Here is a 24,084-nt window from a genome sequence, read left to right on the forward strand (position 1 = left end):
TGTTGATGTATAATGCGTTATAAGTACCTAATAGATATTATGATATGATTAATTTGGAATTTATTATAGGTACCTATTATAGGTCAATTTTTTTTTAACACCATAGATAAGTATATATATGTCTAATACATAGACTGATATACCGTCTCCGCTCAGAATCGTTTTTCTTATACAGTGATATTATATCATTGAATTCAAATTTAATACTGTCCATTATACAGTGACCCACTTCTAACCTACTGTACAGCAGAGCGACATCCACTTACCCACCTTTTTTTATTGGTGTTCTCGATGCTTTTGAAAAATACTGGAGACTCTAAATCACCTTTCAAAAGTACCAACTACATCTAATTTTTACCAGACACCACTCCCAAAGTTGAAAAATGAAGCATTTTTTGAGACATTTTCGTGTATATAGACAGACACAAAAAATAAAAAAACACACCTCATTGCAAAATTATATACTATACAATATACATTCATTGCGCCACTTAAAATTTAAAATTTAAACTTGTATACATTTTTAATTGCAAACTAGTTTTTAAAATTTTGTGTTTTTGAAGAACTTTGTCTAAGAACGTTTATAACGTTAAAAAAATGTTAGTTTGTTTATGCTGCACTGAAAATGGATATATTTAACACACGCACATGAATTCAAGATAAATCCTTACCAAGCAAAACTATGGATCTGGTTTCTGGTTTAAAATTAGAAACTGCAGGCTGTTAGGAAGAAAAACTAATCTCACTTTTGGAAGCACTGATGCTAGAAATAGCTAGAAATATTTCAAAGAAACAAGGATCATATTTTTTGCCATGTAGGTACAATGATCTATAAATAAAATTAGAATCAATCATCGATCCTCAAGCGCTTCTAGGAAAAAAATATACCAACTGTCAATGGTTAAATTATATAAAAACCGGCAAAGTGACTCGCGCACGAAGGGTTCCGTACCATCATTAGCTATAAACATTTGGCAACACTGCTTATATTATATATTCCAGGATTTTTAGTATTTGTTGTTATGGTGGCAACAGAAATACATAATCTGTGAAAATTTCAACTTTTTAACTTTCATGGTTCATGAGATACAGCCCGGTGACAGACAGACGGACGAGCGGAACCTTAGTAATAGGGTCCCGTTTTACGGACCCCTAAAAAAATCAATAATTTATAATACAAATATAAATATTAGTTAAAATTATGATTAACTATACATTCTAAAAATATATTATTCTAAAAATTCTCTCAGTAAAAATAAAGGTATAAAGGGTGTCCCGCGAGGATTTATCGATTGCTAAATCTCCTGAGATAATAAATATTTAATAAATCTATTTATTGACTCTCAGAGACATGGACTACACATATATAATTTTTTAATTTTATTAAATTTTTTGGTAAAAAAGTTTAAAGTTTTTTATTTATTTTAATTATTTTTTAAACAATTGCAGAAGATAGCCATTTTATTAGAGTTTATAAACTGATCCCGTGTACTTCGTTGCCCAGCAACCAATAATTATTATTAGGGTTCGGAACTTGATACATCTTTGAATGAAACATCTTTTATATTCTGAGTTAAACGATGAATGTATTGATTTTACTACAATGATATGTGTTTTATTTTTTTTTTGTGTCTATCATCACCTTTTAGGGCAGTAAAAATGCTTAAATTGTCTTCAACAGTATCTTTTTTGATAAAAAGTGAATCTAGTTGGTACTTTGGGAGGTCAAAAGTAAAAATTTCTCAGTAGTTTTTAAAAGCGCCGTGAAAAACAAAAGAAAACTTAAGGAAAAGCGGGAGTTTTTACGTAAAATCTGTTTTCGAGAAAATTGGTTTTGATTTTTGGTGCAACTCTTAAACAAATGACCGTAGGTACATGGAATTTTGACTGAATGTTTATATTAGCATTTTCTATACACCATATTTTGACTTATTTTGAGCTCTTTACGGACAATTTCAGTTTCCATTTTTTTTTCTATAAATATCAATGACATTTTATTTGTTGATTATAAAAGCTTGAAAATTTAATCGAAAGCTCCTAGTGTATTGTTTCAAAGGCAGATGAAAAAAATTAAAAATCCAGTCACAATTTTTTTTATAAGCATTTGAAGTTTAAATATTGACAAAATACATAAAAATGACGAAAATTTGCAAATTATTTTGAGTAGAAATTCATAAAATTTTTCGAGAGTTAACATTTTTAAAGACTTATAAGTTATAACCTATAATAAATACGATCATACACGAATTGTGTATAAAATGTGATTAAGCAAAACTTAAATTTTTAAAAATGTTAAGTCATTATAAAGTAATTTTTGGTATTTCTGTGGTCATTTTTTAAGTCATTTCATGATGTTTATAAGTCATTTTAACATTTTTTTGTGTGCATTTTTTAAAGATTTTTAGGTCATCAAGTTTAGGGCCCCATAGACCTTATACTAATAGACGGAACGTGGTTGTAGTTCTGGTGTCCAAGCGTGACGGCGCTGATCAAGGTAGTACAACGTACACCGCACTAGATGATACAATACTCTGTATATTACTGTATATAATATATGTATAAATCACTGTAACGCAAACCGCACCACCCACCCTCATCCCGCCTGGATGTTCCGTCTATTAGTATAAGGTCTATTTAGGGCCCTAATTATTATTATAATAGTTGCAAAACCCACGGCAATTATTTTTAAACATAACTTTCCATAGGAAATATCAAAATCCCGGTTTGAGCACCACCCGAGGTTGGTTCTCACCCTTTTTAAATTAGCCTATTTTCTGTGTAGAGGTCTAATCTATCTTTGTACCAAATGATCCCGAGCACTTCGTTGCCCGGCAACCAATAATTATTATTATAATAGCTTCAAAACTCATGGCAACCATTTATAAACAACAATTTCTATAGGAAATCTCAAGATTCCTGTTTGGGCACCTCTCAGGGTTGGTTCTCTCCCTTTTTAAATTAGCCTATCTTCTGCCCAGATGTCTAATCTATCTATGTATATAAAAAGAACTAATCCATAGGTATATCCTCGCGGGACAGCCCGTATTTTTACTCAGGACCCACCACTGTATATAGATACTATAGTTAAATGCTATTGGTGTCCATAGCCAAATGGGTGAGAGTAAGAATAAGAGGGGGTCTAAATACTCAAAAACATTCTAAAATTGTGTCTAAATCTAATATTTTATGGAAATTAAACTGACCATAACAGAAATTAGAAAAAATAACTTACTGGTAAGTTCCATCTGGACTTTTGGCTAGGATCCAGTGTTGAATTGTTTCAGAGTTGATAGAGTTTTGAATAGTTTGTGTTACTGGTATTTTGTAATTGGAATGTTGTACAGTTGATGAATCTACAGGATCTTTAAACTTTGAAGAGCTTTGAATAGTTTGTGTTACTGGTATTTTGAAGTTGGAATGTTGTACAGTTGATGAATCTACAGGATCTTTAAACTTTGAAGAGCTTTGAATAGTTTGTGTTACTGGTATTTTGGAATTGGAATGTTGTACAGTTGATGAATCTACAGGATCTTTAAACTTTGAATTAATGCAACATTGAGAAGTAGCATCATCGATCAATAGTGCAAGGTCATCGTTCGAATCACTTGTAACAGCATTAATGACTCCTTGAAAATATTCCCGGCTGTTTACTGTTGATACAAAAAACAATGACATGCGTTCGGTGACTCCTGGGTCAGTATCCCGACTATCTTCAATTAGACTTATTAAATCGATGCAGTCAGGTCGAAATGTTTTTGACCGAAACATATTATAAATTTTGGGATGGTTATATTCACTGTTTTTCAAACTATTCCATAATAAAAGCACCAAGTTTTTGAAGATACTACCTTTTCTGAATTTTGGCAGTTCCAAAACTCGAAGTACAGTTAATATACTTAGAAAAAACATTTGAAATGCTGTATCAAATTCCGGTTCTTTAAAAGATGATACGACGCTTATAAAGTTGTTCTTCAACTTGGTTTCTAAAATTTTTTTATGTCTTCCGTGTAATCGGTTGGCATCACATCTTTCTTTAAGTTTTTCAGCTTCAGATTTTTTCTTAATACATTCATCCATTCGTGCTTTGTGGTGTTTGTTGGACATTGAAATTATGTTCAGTATATTCGCAATAATTACAATAGTATCTTGTACGGATTTGCCAAAATACTTTTTATATACATTTTCAATTTCAATTAAAGCACCTTTTTCATGATTTTTGCCATTTAAAGTGTGTTTAATTCCATTTACTTTGGTACTATTAGAAGATGGTTTAGGTCCGCTTGTAGAGGGTTTGGCAACTACTAACTTTTTCAGGCCGTTTGTTGAATGTTTGGATTTATTATCAGGACGAATCATTTTCATCCACTTAATGAAGTTATTTTCATCCATCATTTTCCTGGGATCGATGACCCAGATTCTTGGTTTTAGATTATTAGCTGAGGAATTTGAAGATTCAGTAATTTCATCACAATCAATTACCATGGGTACCTCAGCATTGGTAGAAATAATTTCCTTATTGGTTTTTAATGCAGACTTGAATTGTGATTTAAATTTATGAGTTTCACCCTCTCTAGATAATACCATTTTCAAAACATCTATTCCATTTGTATCTAACTTCTGCTTTTTTTTAGCAGGCTCACCATCTATAGATGTATTACTGTTTTTAGATGTTTTAACGACTTTTGACTTTTTATCATCTTTAGATGTTATATTGGTTTTACATGTCTTATCTTGTTTTAATGCATTATCATCTTCTTTGGGTGTATCCTTATTTTTAATTAAACTCCTAAAATTAATAAAAAATTATAAACTTAAATAAGTGTTTTGAGATAAATGTTATATTAATATTCAAAAATAAAATGTTTGTATTTGATCATAGATTCTAAAAGAGTTTAATACAATTATTTATTTGAAGTATAAATGACATATAAATATAAACCATCAGTGATGTGACGAATTGTTCGAAAATTGAACCAAGACAAATGCTTATTAGATTAATTGATACGTTTTAATGTAGAGCGCGGTCTACCCGTTCTACTATTTAAGATAATATGGTTTAATCGAAATGTGTATTATTTGTTTTGACGATAAGCAATCGTCATAATAATACTATATAAATCATTAAGAAGACTTTCAGAACTAAGGGGTAGTTCAAGAAAATTTTTTTAATGGATAATAGAGAAATGCAACTTGGCTCAATTATCTATTCTGATAGATAGCTGGTGATAATGGGATATTTCAAATAGGATATAAGTGGTAAATCATAGTAAAAGTTGTAGCTCTTTTGAACGCAAAAATCACGGCGGTAAAACCAGACTCGGCGGCGAAAATATCACATTATGTCCGGAACCTTAAAGATAAAAATACTCAAACAATTAAAAATCGGACTTCGTATATATTTTTTATTATTTGTCAGTTTTATCAAAATTAATATTTAATAAATTTTTTAGTTCCTAAAAGTTTGGTTTGAACTAGAAATATCGAATACGCTAAGAATACGTTAAATTAAAAAAGTTTGGTTCGGATTGATCTGTCCCCAAAATGCAGTGTTTGTATTATATAGTGATCACCACACCTGCTTATATATAAATATAAAATAAACTTACAATTTATAATTTGCTATGTCTTCTGCAGTTAATTTTAATACCGAAACTTCACATGTGTTAAAAACAGCATTGTTAAACAAGTTATCGATATACTTTTTGGTATACGTGTGCATTTTCGTTCTGAAAAAAAAAACAAGTATCAGCATAAGATAAAAATACAATGTTCAATTTCAAGGTATATATTTAAAAAAATAGCTTTTATTAAAAAACAGCTTTTGCCTATTTAACAACTAATACTGTTTAATTAATAAAAATATAATATGTTTCAATATTGAAAGTTATAATAACTATGAATGAAGTTTTAATATGAACATGTATCTTGAATACTATCATTAATTTACATGCATTTTTATTAGTGTCAACCTCGATTTAAGATACACTGGTTTCTCAACCAAAGAACGGAGTCAAGAAAGTCAGAAAGAGAGTCAACGGAGAATAATTTTTGATGCCCAGTGTTTGGAATATTCTTGAATATTTGGACTGCGAGAAACGCAGCTAGCGCCCAAGCAGAAATTAATGTATAATTAAACAATGTTTATTTTCGTAATAGATATATTTTTAGATTGTGAGCGGAGCAGTGAATGGATTGATATTACAACGTGTGTTTCTTTATGTGTCTGTTACCATCGTTTGTGGTAGTAACACGGTTTCGATTTTCTTCTAGTTAAAAATGTATAAAATCTTTAACTTTTATAGCTAAGGATTGGAAATTTTAAACAAGGTTCTACGTATATAGGTAAATAAATAACTTTATTCACAATAATATCATCAAATATGTTTAATAATATATCATAGGCTAGCTGAAAGTCTTCGCTCAGAATCTGTTTTCGCATGTAATGATATTATATAAATTTAATCAAATTTAACACAATATCCATTACAGTGACCCAATGTGTAACATACTGTACAGCAGAGCGACACCTATTTACCCACTTTTTATTATTACAAAATATATATAAATATGTATACTGAGAGTGCTAGCTGTACTTTTCCCTATGGTTAATAGCTGATTTTTGGGGACAAACTGTGGCATCACTCGAGTGGACTGGAGACCAGTTTTTAAACGGCATTAAGTAACCTGTATAATATCTTAAATCATGGCGTCGACCATGATTAAAAATTTCAAATGAAGTACACGCCCCAAGTTGACACTTCAACATGTTATTCTTAATGGCGCGCACAATTAGACACGGTTCTAGAATTAATCAATAAAATTAACCTAACCTAATCAACAAGAAAAACACATGTCTGTCGGCCACCGAGCTCAGAATGCAGTAATATCATAATGAATGTAAAAATAAAATAACCAAGGTTAGCAGCTATAATTATCAATTACCACATTGCTATGCGCGTTAAGGGTACGTTACAGTGACATCTGTTGTCTTTTACGCTAAGCAAAACACATTTATCTCCGTTAGTTTAAAAATTAGAGCGAATTGAGCTCTTATACAATTTAAAGGTAAGACGATTATCTAAACATTGACATAGGCTTTTTATTATATTTTAATTTTAAAGCGAGGTATGTGTATTTTAAAATTGTTAATTGTTCGTACATCTTAAAATGAGAAAAACTTTTTGAGTGAATGATGTGATTGGCGCGTCGATAATCACATGATCACGCAACCACGGGCGCGTGGTTAGTAATGAACAGGTTCGTTGTAATCGCTAGGAGTTTCATCTTCTCGCCATCTGCCGGGAGTAATTATTTTACACCACCGAAAAACCGCTCAATGAGCCATCTACAATATTTATAAATAAATTATAATCAATGGAATTAATAACCACGCCGTCATGACAATATGATTATTAAAATAACTGATTAGTGTTAATCAGCCACAAAAACGGAAGTACATGTTACGATAAAAATATAAGGCGCACTGACGCAGTCAAACAAATTCGATGGGTATTTCTATCGTTTATTGTAGTATAAACACCTAACATTTACAGCGAACTCTGATCGTTTTGTCAAAAAGTATGGAGCTGAGAAAAGAAACGTGCCGAAGGGTAAACGCAACTATTAGTTTAACCAGGCTGTATACAACCGACGCGCGGTTGTATTTGAATACGGTGTATACTGCGTGGCGTCGACGTGGCCAACTTACACCTCGACGACGACCGTGCGTTTAGTTTAGTTAAGGAAATCCGGCAACGTTGCGCGGCCCGATCGTTAATATTGCGAGGGGGCCAGACCGGTACGTGTGCTACAGCCTGCTGCCTTTCATTGTGACAGAAGGGAAGGGCAAGAATGCGATAAAAGTAACGTCATCATTGTTTGTCCGCGTGGCCCGTGTTCTGTAGAAGTGGGAACGGCGGCTGCGTTGTCACAAAATAACGTTTTACAATATTATTACGGTGTATAACACATAAACGCTATAAACCTAATAATAATAATAATAATAATAATAATAACATTATAATAAATAAAGTTATCGTATTTGATGATAAAATATTATAAGGAGTAGAGACGACGTTTCGTGTTTATCGCTGTCACACAAAGGTCAAAACACTGGACTTAATAATAGTATTACACACGTGTACGACGAAACAAAATAATATATTCATCGGTTGTCGTAGCCGACAAAAAACGTAACGGAAACTAGCCATTATCACGTAACTACTTCCTGACGATGATGTCGTATTATTATTATTATTATTAGTCGCCAAAGCAATACGAAAACCGACGTTTCTTCGATTGGTCGTTTCTGTTTATTATTTTTAATAGTGCACGATAACGAATCGTACATTGCAAATAGTTCCAACAAATAATGAAATCTAGGTTTTACTCTTACTGTTACAGCAACTCACAACATTTTAAACTTATCTGACGATGGTATTTAAAAAAAATATAATATATTAATAAATGTAAAAATAATTTTAACAAAATCCAATAAGTAGGTACAAGTTTAATTAACAACAAACATGATAATTTATCAATAATCTATATATATATAAGAATCTAACTTGATTTTGGAGACGAAGGAAACCGGTTTGTTTGTTTATTTATTGTTGTTATTATTATTATTATTATTATCATTACTAATTATTTATTTATTTGTTTGCACTTGCATTTTTCCATTTGAAATATAAATTATTCATTGAACAAATAATTTATTGTTACATTTTTTTCTACCTTATCTATATTCTATAATAAAAAGAATACAATTTCCCACTCCAGTGGTTTTCAGAAATTAGTAATAACAATAAGTAAAATATGTAATTATATTATATTATTTGTATAGCCAAAAAATAGTCATATGTTTTTGAATTAAATTATAAAAAAATAATTTCTTCCGGAGGAAGGTCGGGCAGCTAGTACAATATAAATAATCAGTTATTACTTCAAGTTAATGAATAATGATAAATATTTATCTAGAAATTATCAATATTTCATTCTGAAGCAAATATTAATTCTTTTAATAAGTATTTACATTTAAAATGTATAATCCATCTGGCAGCAGTTAAATAGTTAAGCTGGATAAAACAAAATATAATTTGACCACTACAGAATTAATTTATATAGCATAAGATTATAAAAAATTCCTAATTATAAATTTGCTAGAAGTAAATCTTTATGTTTTATCTAACTCACAAAGTTAAACATCAAAAATCGCATAAAAATAATTAAGGTGTTGTGAATTATACACATTGGATTACATGCTATTATAATATTAATAATAATAGTAAGTCATAGACATATAACCTATCAAAATTTAAATGCTTATAAAAAAAATTGTGCATATAATTATATTATTATAGTATTTTTAATATTTTTTAACTGTTATTATATATATATATATATATATATTGATTATATATATTATATATAATTCAATATATCAGGAACCTTGTATTAAATTTTCACGCTTTTTAGACCAACGAATAAAATTGTATTGATATTTATAGAAAAAAAATAAAAAATAAATTTTAATTTGAAACAGCTCAAAACGAGTCAACGTGAATTACAACAAGATAATAAAATCACTACATGAGAAATCAAGTGAATATCCAATCTTGTAAAAATATAAACTTAAAACACTCGTAAAAATTTAATTTGACTTCTTATAGACATTTTTTTTTTTGACAAATTAGACAAAATCTTGTATTACATTTTCATATCTTAGATTTAAACAGAACAGTTTTTATGAATTTCTAACACAAAAAAATGTGCACATTTTCGTGATTTTTACATGTTTTGTCAAGATTTAAACTTTAAATGATTATAAAAAAAAATTGTGACTGGATTATACTGGACTAAGTATTAGTAATTCGGTATTTCGGTAGGTATTGAATTGATATTTACCAAAAACATTGCATATCACTTCCTAATTACCTATTTTATGTATACCTAACATAATAATTTAATATGAATATCACATGCATCTAGGAAAAAACAGAAAATCTGGTTAAAACAAGCTAGGAAAGCTCGCTCAGCTCGCGTGCTAAATTTGTCGTCTCTGAACCCATTTGAATGCAACACAATAATAAACTATAATTCCTTAATATACAATTTAAAAATATTTATTTAGTAACCTGTATATTTTGGTGCCTGTTTTTTAATACTGGCGAGTGTAGCGGACCGCTCGCTACGTATTAGATAACACGATGGTTATATATATATTAATTAATAATAATATATTAAATATTAATATAGAAACCGCTCTGTAGCCTGTAGGTGTTATTACGAAGAGGGCTAAAGATGACCTGGGATCGCATTCCAAATATAATGAACATAATATAATATCAAATATCAACCGAGAAAGCAGATCGAAACCTACGAGTAGTAATACGTTTCTAAGAAAGGAAATAAAAAAAATATGATATACGAATACCCAAATTATTATGTATATTAAATACGACGCAATATATTAAACGACACACATTTAATATTTTAACATATCAATAAAACGTATCATATATATATATACCATTATAAAGGTATTATAATATATACAACAGATAGTACAAACGAGTATATAGTATATAACACACTGCATACTGGAATGTGGTTTCCCAGAGCAGCGTGTAGGAATTTCAGAGAAAATAGTATATGCACACAGCATCCGTGAGAACTTGATATTCAGCAGTAGACAAGGGGAGGAGGGGGGTAGCGATGAGGAGTATAAGATAGCCCCCGAAAATCTTTATAAAAACATTTTTTTTAACATTTATTAGAACATAAATATGTCTTAAGTTGTGACATACAGAAAGATGCATACTGATTCGTGTTGGAATACTATCTGGCTGTATGAATCATTGTTATTATTATCAATCATTAAATACAATAATCAATTTCATTATTTTACATGTTATCAATAATCAAAACGATATTGATGAGAATAAAAGTAATATCTACTATCTACTACCAACTGGATAAATCGACTGCGATTACTTTGAAATATTGAAAAATACACAATTATGACATTATTAACATATTATAAAAATTTAAAATTTAAAACATTGATTAACATACTAACTAAAACCTTAGCGTGATATAAATTTCAACTTTGTAAATTAAACTGAATACAGTTATTATTTTATATGTCATTAATTTAGAAGATAGAGGACATCAAGCTCAGTTCTACTACAACTTTGTTTTTCTCAGATCACATATTCAATAATTATAAAAAACTACACGAGAGCATGAAGCCATACAAATAATTTTTATTGCTCATTGTTTTAATTTAGATTTGAGTTTATAGTGGCGAATTGTTACAGGAAGAGGTGGGAAATAATTACTATCTACTTACCACCTGCCATCATGCGCCACTAGTGAGTCAAAACCAAATTATTTAATTAACATTTTTTTTTCGTAATATTTCACCAAATTCAAATATTTTTATGTCATATTAATAATATGGTATAACTGTATAAGATACAAAATAGATATTACACTAATGGACGTAATATTTTACTATAATCATAAGGTACCAAATGATAATTTAGAAATACTAATTTTAACAACTATTTATCACACTACATATGTAACGGTTACTCAACAAATTAATTTAATTAATTAATTCAAAAGTACGTCACCCTCTCGAAAAGAAACGAATAAAAGTGAGAATTATCGTTATTTATAAGCGGTTGTACCTACATGAATATAAAATTAAAATCAGACTGGATAGAAGGAATATTAAGCGTCTTGCCTACAGGGACGATCTCAAAAAAAAATCTCGGGGGGTGCAATCTTCAAAATTGCCGACTAGAATTTGAAATTTAAAATTGTTGTTAACTATTAAGTTATTTTTAGTTACATACTATAAGTTTATAATTTCTTTATTACCTTATGTTTCAATTTTTAGTTTAAATTAAATATGAAGTTGAAACTTAGAAATACCTAACTTATTATTTTAAATTTATGTCAGAATGAAATATCGTCAACAAACATAAGAAATAGGTAATAATTATAATTCATCACTTATTATTATTGATGCCAAATCATTATCTACATTATAAGAATCATCTTCTTCTATAATAACCTATATAAATGTAAAATAATCTTAATAATTGTATTTGCATAAAATGTAGGTACCTAATTATTTACCAATGGTTTTAATCAAATTATTAAAAAATGACATTCAATTTAATAAAAAATATTACATTCTGAGTGAAAAGAGATATTATGTATAATATTTTTAAAATCTATATTTTTCATATCTATATTTAATCTATATAAATATAATCTATCTTGCATATATTATAAAAGTGATAAATCATATAATGTAGATATACTTATAAGATATTTTAAGCCTTGAAATTAACAAGGTACATTGTATATGCTTGGATCATATACAATGGATGTGTAGCTACAGCATATGAATTTGTTGCCTATATAGCAACATATATAATCGATAAACCGTTTATTTCTGTCATCGCATTTAAGCAATGCGGGTATGCTGCCTTAGATCATAATATACTATGGATGGAGGCGCAGCGTATTAAATCAAAAAAAAAACGTAGCCGATATAGCGACGAGTCACCGAATTAGGTGATCGATTTGCGAAAGCGCAACGCGACTTCTTGCATATTTATCCACAGATACCCATTGTACCTATGGATAATTATGCCCGCATTGCTTAAATGCGATGACAGAAATAGACGGTTTATCGATTTTCTACTGTATATTATATGCATGATATAATATAATTAGGTATATCGTTATAAGTATGCGTACTGTTATAATATGAGCCGTTCATTAGGTTTTTATATCTTGTGCCAACTGCCGATTCTCGCAGTATCGCTAACTTTTATGAATCCGCTCCATAACTCATTACGAAAATATTGAGTTATATTAATATAAGGTACAATTTAAACAATTTATTTTATTTTCCTTTCCTTGTTTAAAAAAAATTCATTTAATTCAGGTGAAAATAAATTCCATTTCACCGACTTAAAATCAAATATTTCCGAGTGGGGGGAACACCCATGACCACCATTCGGTTGGTCCCTGCTTGCCTAGTATTTTTGACTGAGTGTAAATCAAGAGTGTATGTACAGATCCATTTACACTTAGGACCTATAGGAGGTAACCACTTTTAAGATTTTAGAAGGTGTACAAACACGTGTTAAAGAAATATAGGTTAGGAAAACTAGTTTTATATTAATGTCTACAAACATGCACATAACTGCTTTGACGCGTGGTATGTAAATATTTCATAATACAAATATATCTAACAGATACGATACAAAAATCATACCAAATAAAATAAATTCTACACACATAATATGAATATTAAAGACATCGAGTTTTTATTAACGGTATTACTCATAGATGCGCCGAACGTTTGGCGCGTGAATAATATTTATCATTTCGGAAATAAAAATAAAACAAAAAACGAAAACGAAAAGAAAAAATTGAAGACCAATCGATAAACGTTGAAATAATTTAACAAGATCATACAGAAATGCCACGAGGTAAAAACAAAATGGCCGCCGCCGAATGGTGCGCCACATGATCTGCGCACATACGACGAGAATACGATATAAAACGTGCATATTTTCTTCATTTCTTAATCGTTATTGTGACAAATACGTACATTTTATTTGAAAAAACGGCAAATAGTAGCGTTATTGGATTATTTCATAGCTTAAAGAAACGAAGGACGGAAGTCAAATACATGAACAACGGTCGATGTGTGAGCTCGAAATGCCAAAATTCCCGAAATAGTCGCCATTTACAGCAGTTGCAATCGGTAGAGAGGAGCGTTAATTCGGCGGCTGCAGAGAACGGTTCCGTTCGGACAACGTCGGTTACCGCCGTCGCCTGGCATGACGTCATCCTGATGACCTCCGCGATTAAATGTCAATAACTCTCTCCCGGCGGGCGCGGCTTCGGCGGCGGTGACCCCCACACACGTTGCCAACACAATCGCCGCCGCCGCCGCCGCCGCCGACATTCTTTGTGTATTTACGACGTTGCCGATAATATAGTATATACGTATTTGACATACAATTAGGTAATCAGCACGCTACCACGCACTACACAATTCTATTATTATATATTTTTATAGTTCGATGGTATAAACAGCCACAAGACTTCGCAGGAACCGGTTTTCCCAGTCAGCGCGTTTTTAAGGCAAACCGCCAAATACTTAAATATTAAAATATCGTTTACATGGTACCTACGATGACGATTCGTTGCCTATATAATATAGTATGATTTTATGAAATAATGATGGGAAAGGTTAAAAAAAATATTGTATATTTGTACGTCAATTTATCTTTGAAAGGTAATTGCGTTTATACTCTTATAGTCACTACAACAAATAAGCGCTAGTGCGGAAATCTCTAGCTGTTTAATACTGTTTAAAGAGGTTAGGTTAGGTTGGGTTAACTATTTTTTATGAATAATAAATATTTTTAAAAAAATATTATTAGTTGTCAGGAAGTAGACAAAATATAAGATTTTATCTTATTAATAAGAACTTCATTTTATAATTTTATAATATTTTAAACATTTATTAAAGCACTTGCATATATTATGAATAATAAATTAATAAAATACTAACATTACAGTAAGATATAATATATATTTATTATTTATTATTTATTAATTAAATACCATTATCATTCCACAAGAAAAAAATTATCATACATTTTTCAAATCTAGAAATTATAAAATTAGCCATAGTTTGAAGAAATTAGTTTGGTATAAAATAATTATTAAGTTTTAAATTTTATCAAAAATCTAACTTTAAATGCTTAAAAAAAATTGTGTCTACGTATTTTTAATTTTTTTAAACTGCTATTGTACAATATATAGCTGTATAAACTTTACGCTTTTGTCCAGAAAAAATAATATTTTATTGATATTATGAAAATAGAGTAAATATCCAATATGTAAAAATTTTAATTGACTTTCTTGTAGAAAATTTTTTTTTTTTTGATAAAGGTAAACAAACTTATGAGAAATCTTGTATTTCATTTTCAAATGTTAGATGCCAAAAGAAAAACTTTTATGAATTTCTAACTCAAAATAATTTGAACATTTTTGTGATTTTTACGTCTTTTGTCAAGATTTGAATTATAAATTATATAAATGCTTTAAAAAAAAAATTGTGAGTATGGATTTTTAATATTTTTCAAATGCCATTGAGATATATTGCCAATATATTAAGAGCCTTGTATTACATTTTCAAACTTCTTTTACCCAACAAATACAATTTTATTGACATTCATAGAAAAAAAAACTAAAAAAATTGGAAAATGAAAATTTACGTTAACAGTTCAAACCAAATTAAAATTCCTGTTTTTTTTCTATTTATTTCCCCAATTATTAAAAAACTAAAGGGTATTAACTTTTGACCTCCCACTCCTAAGTTCCAATAAGTAGATCCGCTTATCTACCAATAAAAAGTATTGAAGTTGAAAACTACAGCATTTTTAATACTCTAAAAGTTGACATCAAACGGAAAATTGAAAATAATTATAAAAAATATGTCATATTATAATCATTGCAATACATTCATCACTCAGCTCAGAATCTAAAAATATATCACGAGTTTAACTTAGAAGATTGTAATAATGTAAAAATAGGGTGTGCTCAATATACATACCTACGTGCATATTATTATGTAGGTAGGTACCTTCAATATTTTTGAACAGTTATTATAACAACTTATGAAGAACTTGTAACCAGTTAAAAAATTAAAAATGCTTATAAGTAGTTAAGTATACAATATATGATACATTTATATGCCTATTAAAATTAAATCATTACTTATTACATTTTAAATGCCAGAATACATTTATATTGTATATAAAATAACCTCCAGACCTATTCATTATAATATGGTCATATAGATAACAAATAATTAGTGTTAATAAAATACAGGATGATAATATACTGTAGTTAACAATATTAAACATTTTATTTTCGACTATAAATATTAATAATACTAGGTACCTATTATTACGTCGTATTTTCAACACTATATTATGTAATTATAATTTATATAAAGATATAAATTACAAACCAAATTCAACTTCATATCAGTTATTATACGTAATTGTCTTCATAATATTAAGTTTGTTCTTTTATTTTTCATTTATACCTATATATATAAAATGTATAACATTTTAACAGTTCAAACATGTAGTTACAATATTCTAAATGTATGTACTTAACTCAAATGGGCAATTGTAAAAGCAAAATAAAGATCAATTAAAAAATTATATATTGTACATTTGTTTATTTCAAATGTTCACTAATATATTATATAACATATTATATAAGTTATTTATACAAATAACAGAATGAAATAATGTACTAATGTTGTAGTGTTTTTATAACTAAATATTTAAATACCTGTTCTTCCTCGTTACTGTAACAAACCATAAGAACACAATATTATGTTATAATATATTATTATACTATATTATGACTGAAAACGGTAAAAATGAATTGAGTAGGAAAGTGGAATTGATGCTACATTACTATATATTAGGTCTAGGTGTATATTATTAATAATATAACTATAATTGTTAAAAGTAATAATGAAAGCTCTGAATTTAAATACATACATAATATATTTATTATCGAGAAAATGTTTATGAGAAAGTTCGTTTACAATATTGTATACAATTTTTAATCGGGACTCAGGACTCTAGTCTATAATAGTACCTATAGTTTGTATCGAATTGACATTCAAACTAAGTGTTTGGGACTTTGGGTTTAAAGTTAGGTATGATCACCGCATATGCGCGATAGAACGCATATGAAGACGTGTGTATTATACATTTTATTTAATGTGACACGTGCGCAGTGACGTGACGAACTTAAAAATGATCCGCATGCAAAGGCTAACAATTTAACAGATCAATTATTCTGATAACAGTTTTGCCAACCCCGCAACATGCTTATATCCAAAATGCACCTCGTGCCAACTTTTGACCTCAGTTTTTCAGGCGCATGCGTGCGAACACGTATATTGGTCAAATATAACTTATATCTATACATATTTTACAACAAAACACAATTATACAAACCTACAGTGATGGGAAAGAACGCATTCATATTGTTAAGAAATTAACTTTAACGTGAACTAAGTTCTTCTTTATTTATGATCTTGAATATTTTTAGTTCGTTCATTGACAAATTAATCTTCATATACCGTAGTTATATTTATAACGTTTAATAAATTTAATTTATATAATAATGATACATTGGAGAAGAAACTCAACAAACTTTAAACTTCTTGCAAGATTTTTTATTACCAAATAAAAAACTTTGCGTACAAATTAAATTTGTTTATCAACGGTTGTCGGATGCGCACCTAATTAAAAATTCGTTCATTCTATATCTAGTATCTATAGTCGTATAGTACCTATCGATAAGAAAATAACAACCAACTAAAAAAACAAATTCAAATTGGATGAGCTTGAACTAGTTCATTTTAAAATCTATAAACTAGAATTTGAACTAGTTCATATTTAATGTCTTGAACTTGAACTAGCTTATTTTTAAAAGAAATTTCCTACCACAGGAAACCTACATAATAACGCACAAGTGCAATAAATTCTTAACTACGGTCGTAGAAATGAATGGAAAATAAGATAGAAGAAAGAAAATAGAATTGACCGTAACCCTCGGAAAATGAGTGACACATTTCGTCAGATAGATGGGGAGTATTTATGTTCGAAAATTACAAGTACTAGAATAATGTATAAAATACAGCGTGCGCTCCGTATATTTAATACAAAGGTATAAAACAAATATAGTAACTCGTTAGAAAGTTCTAACAAGTTGAATATTAAAAACTCCACACGACATGGAAGCAGTATATCAAGAACTCAGTCTCAGTCGGAAAATATTATGATGATATTATTTATATGGATAGACACAGCCGCAGCTCGGCAAAATTTATATCACGGTCTATCAAGTCGGACGACACTTAAAACACTATAATAATGAAACGATATATTATAATATAATATAGTGGTATGCACTTCGACAAAATTCCAGTGAAATTGACCTTGTACCTGTATTTTCGAGCCTATTACTTTTCGACGAAGTTGTTTCCTAGGATAACGGGCATGGTGTAATATTATTATATTATATACATCATCGAAAATTATTCACAGCTTAGTTGTAAGTTCAGTCACCTAAAATCGCAGTAAAATCTTAGTGAAAAGTCACATATTAGAGTTCAAAATAAGAATCTCGGTATACCTACTCGCCCTAAAAAAGATAAAAATGAAATATATAAGTATATCATAAATTTATAATTAAACTTATTTTATTTGAAATGCCATTATACGTTATAAAATAATGATAGGAAATTTTTACTTTTGATCCCCCGAAGTACCAACTAGATTCACTTTTCTATCAGAAAAGATACTGTTGAAGAAAATCTATGCATTTTTACTGTCCTAAAAGGTGATGACACACAAAAATAAAAAATAAAATAAATAAAAAGAAACACAACACATTATCATTGTAAAATCAATACATTCATCGCTCCGCTCAAAATCTAAAATGTATTGCAATATAAAATACTCGAATTACTCGAACTCTAATTATAATTGTATCGTGATACAAGATACAATTTTAAAGATACAATTTAAGATTCGCATTAAGAAACTTGTATCGAAGAAACTACCCAACCCTGGTTAGTGGTTATAGTGTGAATCGTCCGTAAGGTACATATTATTATGCATTGTTTTGAATCAAAAACTTCATATGGGGGGTTTTTACCAAACACAATACAGTAGGATTGGTTGTTTCGCGGTGCCTTTTTTAAAATTATTGAGAGCACATATAGGTATTATTATTATTATTTTATACGCACAATGGCAATTTTCAAATGCAATGTTTTCGCAAATACTATTTCAACCTACCTAGGTACCGTATTACTAAAAGTAAAATAAATTACAATAATAGAAATATAAATATATCATACAATATACTTAGTTACCTATATAAGCTGATTGACAGTCTTGGATCAATTGTTGAGATTATAAATAGCATATTTACATTAATCTAAACGGAAATTTAGTATAAAATATAAAATACCAACTAGTGAGTAATATTGTGTTCTGTGTATAATGAAGCCTATACTAATAGATAGTACCAAAACCTAGTATTATATTTAATTGAAAAATATTTGTTTTTTATTTTTTCTTGTTTGTATTATATTTTGTACCTTGAACTTTGGAACTATCACGTAAATAATGTTGAAATATTGAAAGCCTCCTGTATTCTATACAATGATCATGAATCAGTACCTACACATTAAGCGATGGGCGATAAGGCCTATTATATTAGGATTTATGAAAAACCACTATAACTCATTACCACTCACTTTTTAAATCAATTTCTTTTGTGGTTTTAAGTAACCAGCTACTTGTAAATAATAATTAATTATAATGTATTGAAGTATTTTTATCTGAATTAAAAATATAATATAATTTTTTTTTTCGTCAAGTCTTTCTTTTACACCTTGTATACTAATGAATAATTACCATATTTAATCGTATATTTTTACCTTCTAACAAAATTATTTAATTTTCTAAATTAATATTTATGTATTCCTAATATATATGCACTAAAATACACGTTATATAGGAACTATTTGTAATTCTAATCGTTAAATTATATTTGAATATTTGATTAACTAAAATAAGATTTTTACCTTGTATTGTGTTATTACTTAAGATCTAAGTCTTATGTACTAGGTATATTGTTTCTTAATTTGCTATATAATTATTGTAGTAAGGTCGAAAACCCTGTACTTTTCCCTACCCTTTTCATTACAGACATCAGTGACCACATTTTTGGTCTGAAAGTGCCTACTATGTAGCAAACTGTTTTGAACATATAATTGGTAGGTTACATACATTTGATAGTAAATTTTTCTGATGATGTTCTTTATAATTTCTCTAAACATAAGGTGAACAATCCGGTATTTGCAAAAAAATATTGAGGACATTAATTGCACACTTGTTTTTGACAGAAATTTTCTTTTTAACCTTTTTATAATCATCCATTTTATTCAATTAATTCACAGAAATTATATAATTTTTAAAAAAAATCCATTGTTTTTAGATTAAAATGTTTTTTTAGATGTACCTACTGAATGTTCTGAAGTTCTGAGATGTGAAAACTATATACGGTTCACATTGTACTAACCTACTATAGTCTATAGTACAAACGTACAATCGGTAAGATATCTTAAAAATGGTTTAGCGAATATAACTTTAGAAACATATTTTAAACACTATAATATACTAGTTCAATTATAGATATATTCATAGTTCATTCAGAGTTGTATTTTAAATGTTTTGGCTTATCATTTATTTCAAATTTACAATATATACAGTATATTGGACTATATCATATATCAAGGAGGAGGAAATTGAAAAAAAGTATCCGATAGATTAAAGATACTAGGTGGTATATCCTGTCCAGTGCTTTTCGATCCTAACCAAAATTGTTTCGGTTGTATTGAAACATGCCAACAATAGTAGGTATAGATACTAGTATTAATCCTCACTGCAATTTGATTCAGATTTATGATTATCGTAGTTTTTTGTTTGATGTATTTCTTTTAGAAGATTGATTTTCCATATTAAAATGTACCCATATAATATTATACCCTATATTATTATGACTGGTATATGTTGTATGCATAGTCCATGGATAATAGTCTATAGATAACAAAATGATGAAATTCAATTATTTTACATGGTCAGAAACTTTTGAAAAATGAGAAAGGAAAAAGTGTATGAAGTTTTCCGGCCGTTGTTCATTGCTAATATTAATTATTAATATAATCAATCTTAAATTAACTAGTGAGGGGTAGAGCGATGTTCATGAGTCTTAGTCACTTACCACTGTACGCTAATAAATTTATTACATTTAAAGGAGCACACAACACAAAAAAAAATGTTCTTTAAATTTTTTTTTAAATGTTAAATTATAGTAGTTATTGCTAAATTAAATGATTTGGTGAAAATCCGATGTAAAAAAATAATTACTTAAAGATATATTAAAAAATAGAATAGCCTATCTTATACGTGTAAAAGTTCCTTGCTTCACACAACGATTTAACAATCTAAGAATTTTATTTTTCAACTTTAGTTTAGGTAAAAATGCGGGTATAAATGTGCGATTTTATGTGTTTAAGACGAAGTATCAACAATTTTAATACGTTTAGTTCTTTAAATGTTAATAAATCTTTAAAGTGATATTTTTGTTAAACACGCCGTCATTGCTATTTAAATATAAAATAAAAAACGTTATATTGGAATTCTGATACTTGTATCGTCTAAATACATAAAATTAAAACACAAAAATCACATATTTATACGTTAACTAAATTTCCAAAATAACATTTTTAGATTGGTAAATTGTTGGGTTAAGCGAGGAACTTTTACACGTAGATAGATAAGTACGATGAGCCGGGCTCAATGCCACCACGCGTCTTTTTTAAATTGCTCATAAAGTCATAACTTATTGAATAATGCGAGTAAAAACGTATAACCTAAGCCATTATTCTTAGAACTGAATATTATTTCAAATTAAAAAAAACTTTTTTTTGTGTTGTGTGCTTCTTTAATAATATTGTAGAAGCTAATTAAAGTCTCTCCAGAATATTTTCTAGAGAGCTGCTACTTCAAACGATATAAGTTTCACATTCGTTCATTCTAAAACTCATAAACTCAAGATTTCGTATACTGCAGCGCAGATCAACATAGAAAAAACTGGGAAAAAACTTCATCGACTTAAAGTAGGTACCTATATCCCAGCGCTATTCAATTTAAAAGGTTAGATCAGACGATTACAATAAAATCTATCACCCTTTTATTATTAATTTAAAACCATCACAAAATAATAAACTAGTGTTACAATGGTCACTTATCGCAAGACTGGGCTAAGCTATTTTTAACTTATTAACTTAACTTACTAGTTCCCTGTTGTAGTAAGTTAATTTTGAATTTTCATATTATCCAAATATTATTTATATAAGTTATAAGTTCGTAGAATATAGAAAATATTATTAGAAAAAAAGATATATTTACAAAGATTTTCGTACATATTTTTATTAATAAAAACTAATATGTCGTATAAATTAGGTGTTAATTAATAATAATATAGGGGTAACAATGTAACATAATATTTATTTAGTCGCCCGTATAAAGACATCAATAGATACGAGCCCAAGAAGCCCCGATTCATAATACCAACTTAATACTAATTATTAAATAGGTACTCATTAGTTATTACTTATTAGTTATTGTTTATTAATATTTAATATCTACAAATTATTAAAGTATGATAATCGTGAATTATGACCATTTAGATTTATACATTATATTTTATATTATAATTGTATTACAAAAATAGTAGGTAACTAGTACCACACATACACACACGACACACACGTTTTATAGCTCCACGTTTCAAAAGCAGAAAATGAAATATTACAGTAAATAAAATATAATATCGTTATGTAACATATTTTGGAGTTTCAATGACATTAGTATATACAGTGTGTTCACGGAAACAGAGAACACTTTATTACTCATTACCCTGTAAACATTTTTCAATTCTGTTTGTGGGACATTCAACAAGACTAATGGATCATAGATTCGGACATTCCTATAACTTAAATTTTTTTTAATTGTGTATATTGCGCGTTTTTTTGAATGGTAACCCCTATTTTGAATATTATAATTTTTGGATTGATCGAGTTTTTTTAAGTATTTTTGATCCATCAAGTTGTATTCTAAACCTAAAATTGACGGAATTATTTTTTTAATTGTACGTACCTATAGTTTACTTTTCACGACTATGATACAAATTATTATAAAAACATGAACTTTTAGAAAAGACCTATCATTAATCATTCGTTATTAAACTAATCATTGCATGGGCGAGTAATAATGATTGCAATAATGAGCAAGGACTGGCAACAAAGAAAAAGTGCTTGCAATAACGACCTGCAAGGAGTCCAGTGTTGTGCTTTAGATAAATTTATCTAGATAAAAACTTCATATCTTTATCTTATCTAGATAAAAAATAAAATTGACATCTAATTTTTATCTAGATAAAAATTATAGCAATCTAGATAAATGTATCTAGATATTTCACAAAATCCATATCTAATAATTAGTAATAACTATTTTACAATATTATCATTCAATATAAAATAGATAACTTAATAAGAAATCTCATTTGTATTATTTGCAAAAATTGATTCTAAAATAGTTTTACATAGCATTTATTAGTAATTATGAATAATGTACAGATATAAACTACTATTATAGTATCTTATAAGTTATAACTGTTGAATAATGGCGATTTATTATGTCAATATGTATAGGAGATGCGAATTATTTGTATAATTTTATAATATGGCCATACGGGGAAGTCTCATGTCCGTATAAGATTTATTATTTTACGAACGCCGAAAGAGCCTTTACAAAAATTAAAACTAGAGATACCCCTCCATACATAGAGTATACTCTATGCCCCATAGGTCTTACGGGTAAACAGGGTTTAACATCATGTTGGTTTACGGGCTCGTTCCCTATGTTCAGACTTTAGATCATAGGTAAACGTAAGCCAAATATTATATTATTATATTATATAAAAATATATTTAAATATATATATTATTCATATATTCTGTGTAAAAACTATGGAATATAGCAGTGTTTCTCAACCTGGGGGTCGCCAACTTATTATTTAGGGTCGCGTACGAATTAAAATTGTGTGTATTACCTATATTTATCTGTAAATATTTGGTATACATTTTGTTGATTAAAAATAATTATAATATTATATATTGTATAATTATATATAGTATTATATTTTATGCTGTGTACAATGCACAGTAATTTCCGTATTGATTAATAGTATTTAAAAAAAATATATGTAGGGGGTCGCTATAAAATTAAAATTCAAAAAGGGGGTCGCCCGAGGGGTCGCCACAGTAAAAAGGTTGAGAAACACTGGAATATAGCATTTGTGTAAT

General features: G+C 28.5%; 1 protein-coding gene across 1 annotated transcript in view; it reads right to left on the minus strand.

Moving 5' to 3' along the window:
- The window catches only part of LOC100574764, a 40,450-nt gene that overhangs the window by 6,106 nt on the left and 10,260 nt on the right, over positions 1-24,084 (minus strand). The window contains exons 2-3 of the mRNA XM_003246422.4: positions 5,607-5,726; positions 3,233-4,786 (exon numbers count right to left, since the gene is read on the minus strand). Of these exons, the coding sequence (XP_003246470.1) occupies positions 3,233-4,786; positions 5,607-5,726 (1,674 nt within the window). The remainder of the gene's footprint in view (positions 1-3,232; positions 4,787-5,606; positions 5,727-24,084) is intronic.

The sequence above is a fragment of the Acyrthosiphon pisum genome, chromosome A1 (genome assembly GCF_005508785.2).
Source record: "Acyrthosiphon pisum isolate AL4f chromosome A1, pea_aphid_22Mar2018_4r6ur, whole genome shotgun sequence".
In the NCBI taxonomy this organism is placed as follows: domain Eukaryota; kingdom Metazoa; phylum Arthropoda; class Insecta; order Hemiptera; family Aphididae; genus Acyrthosiphon; species Acyrthosiphon pisum.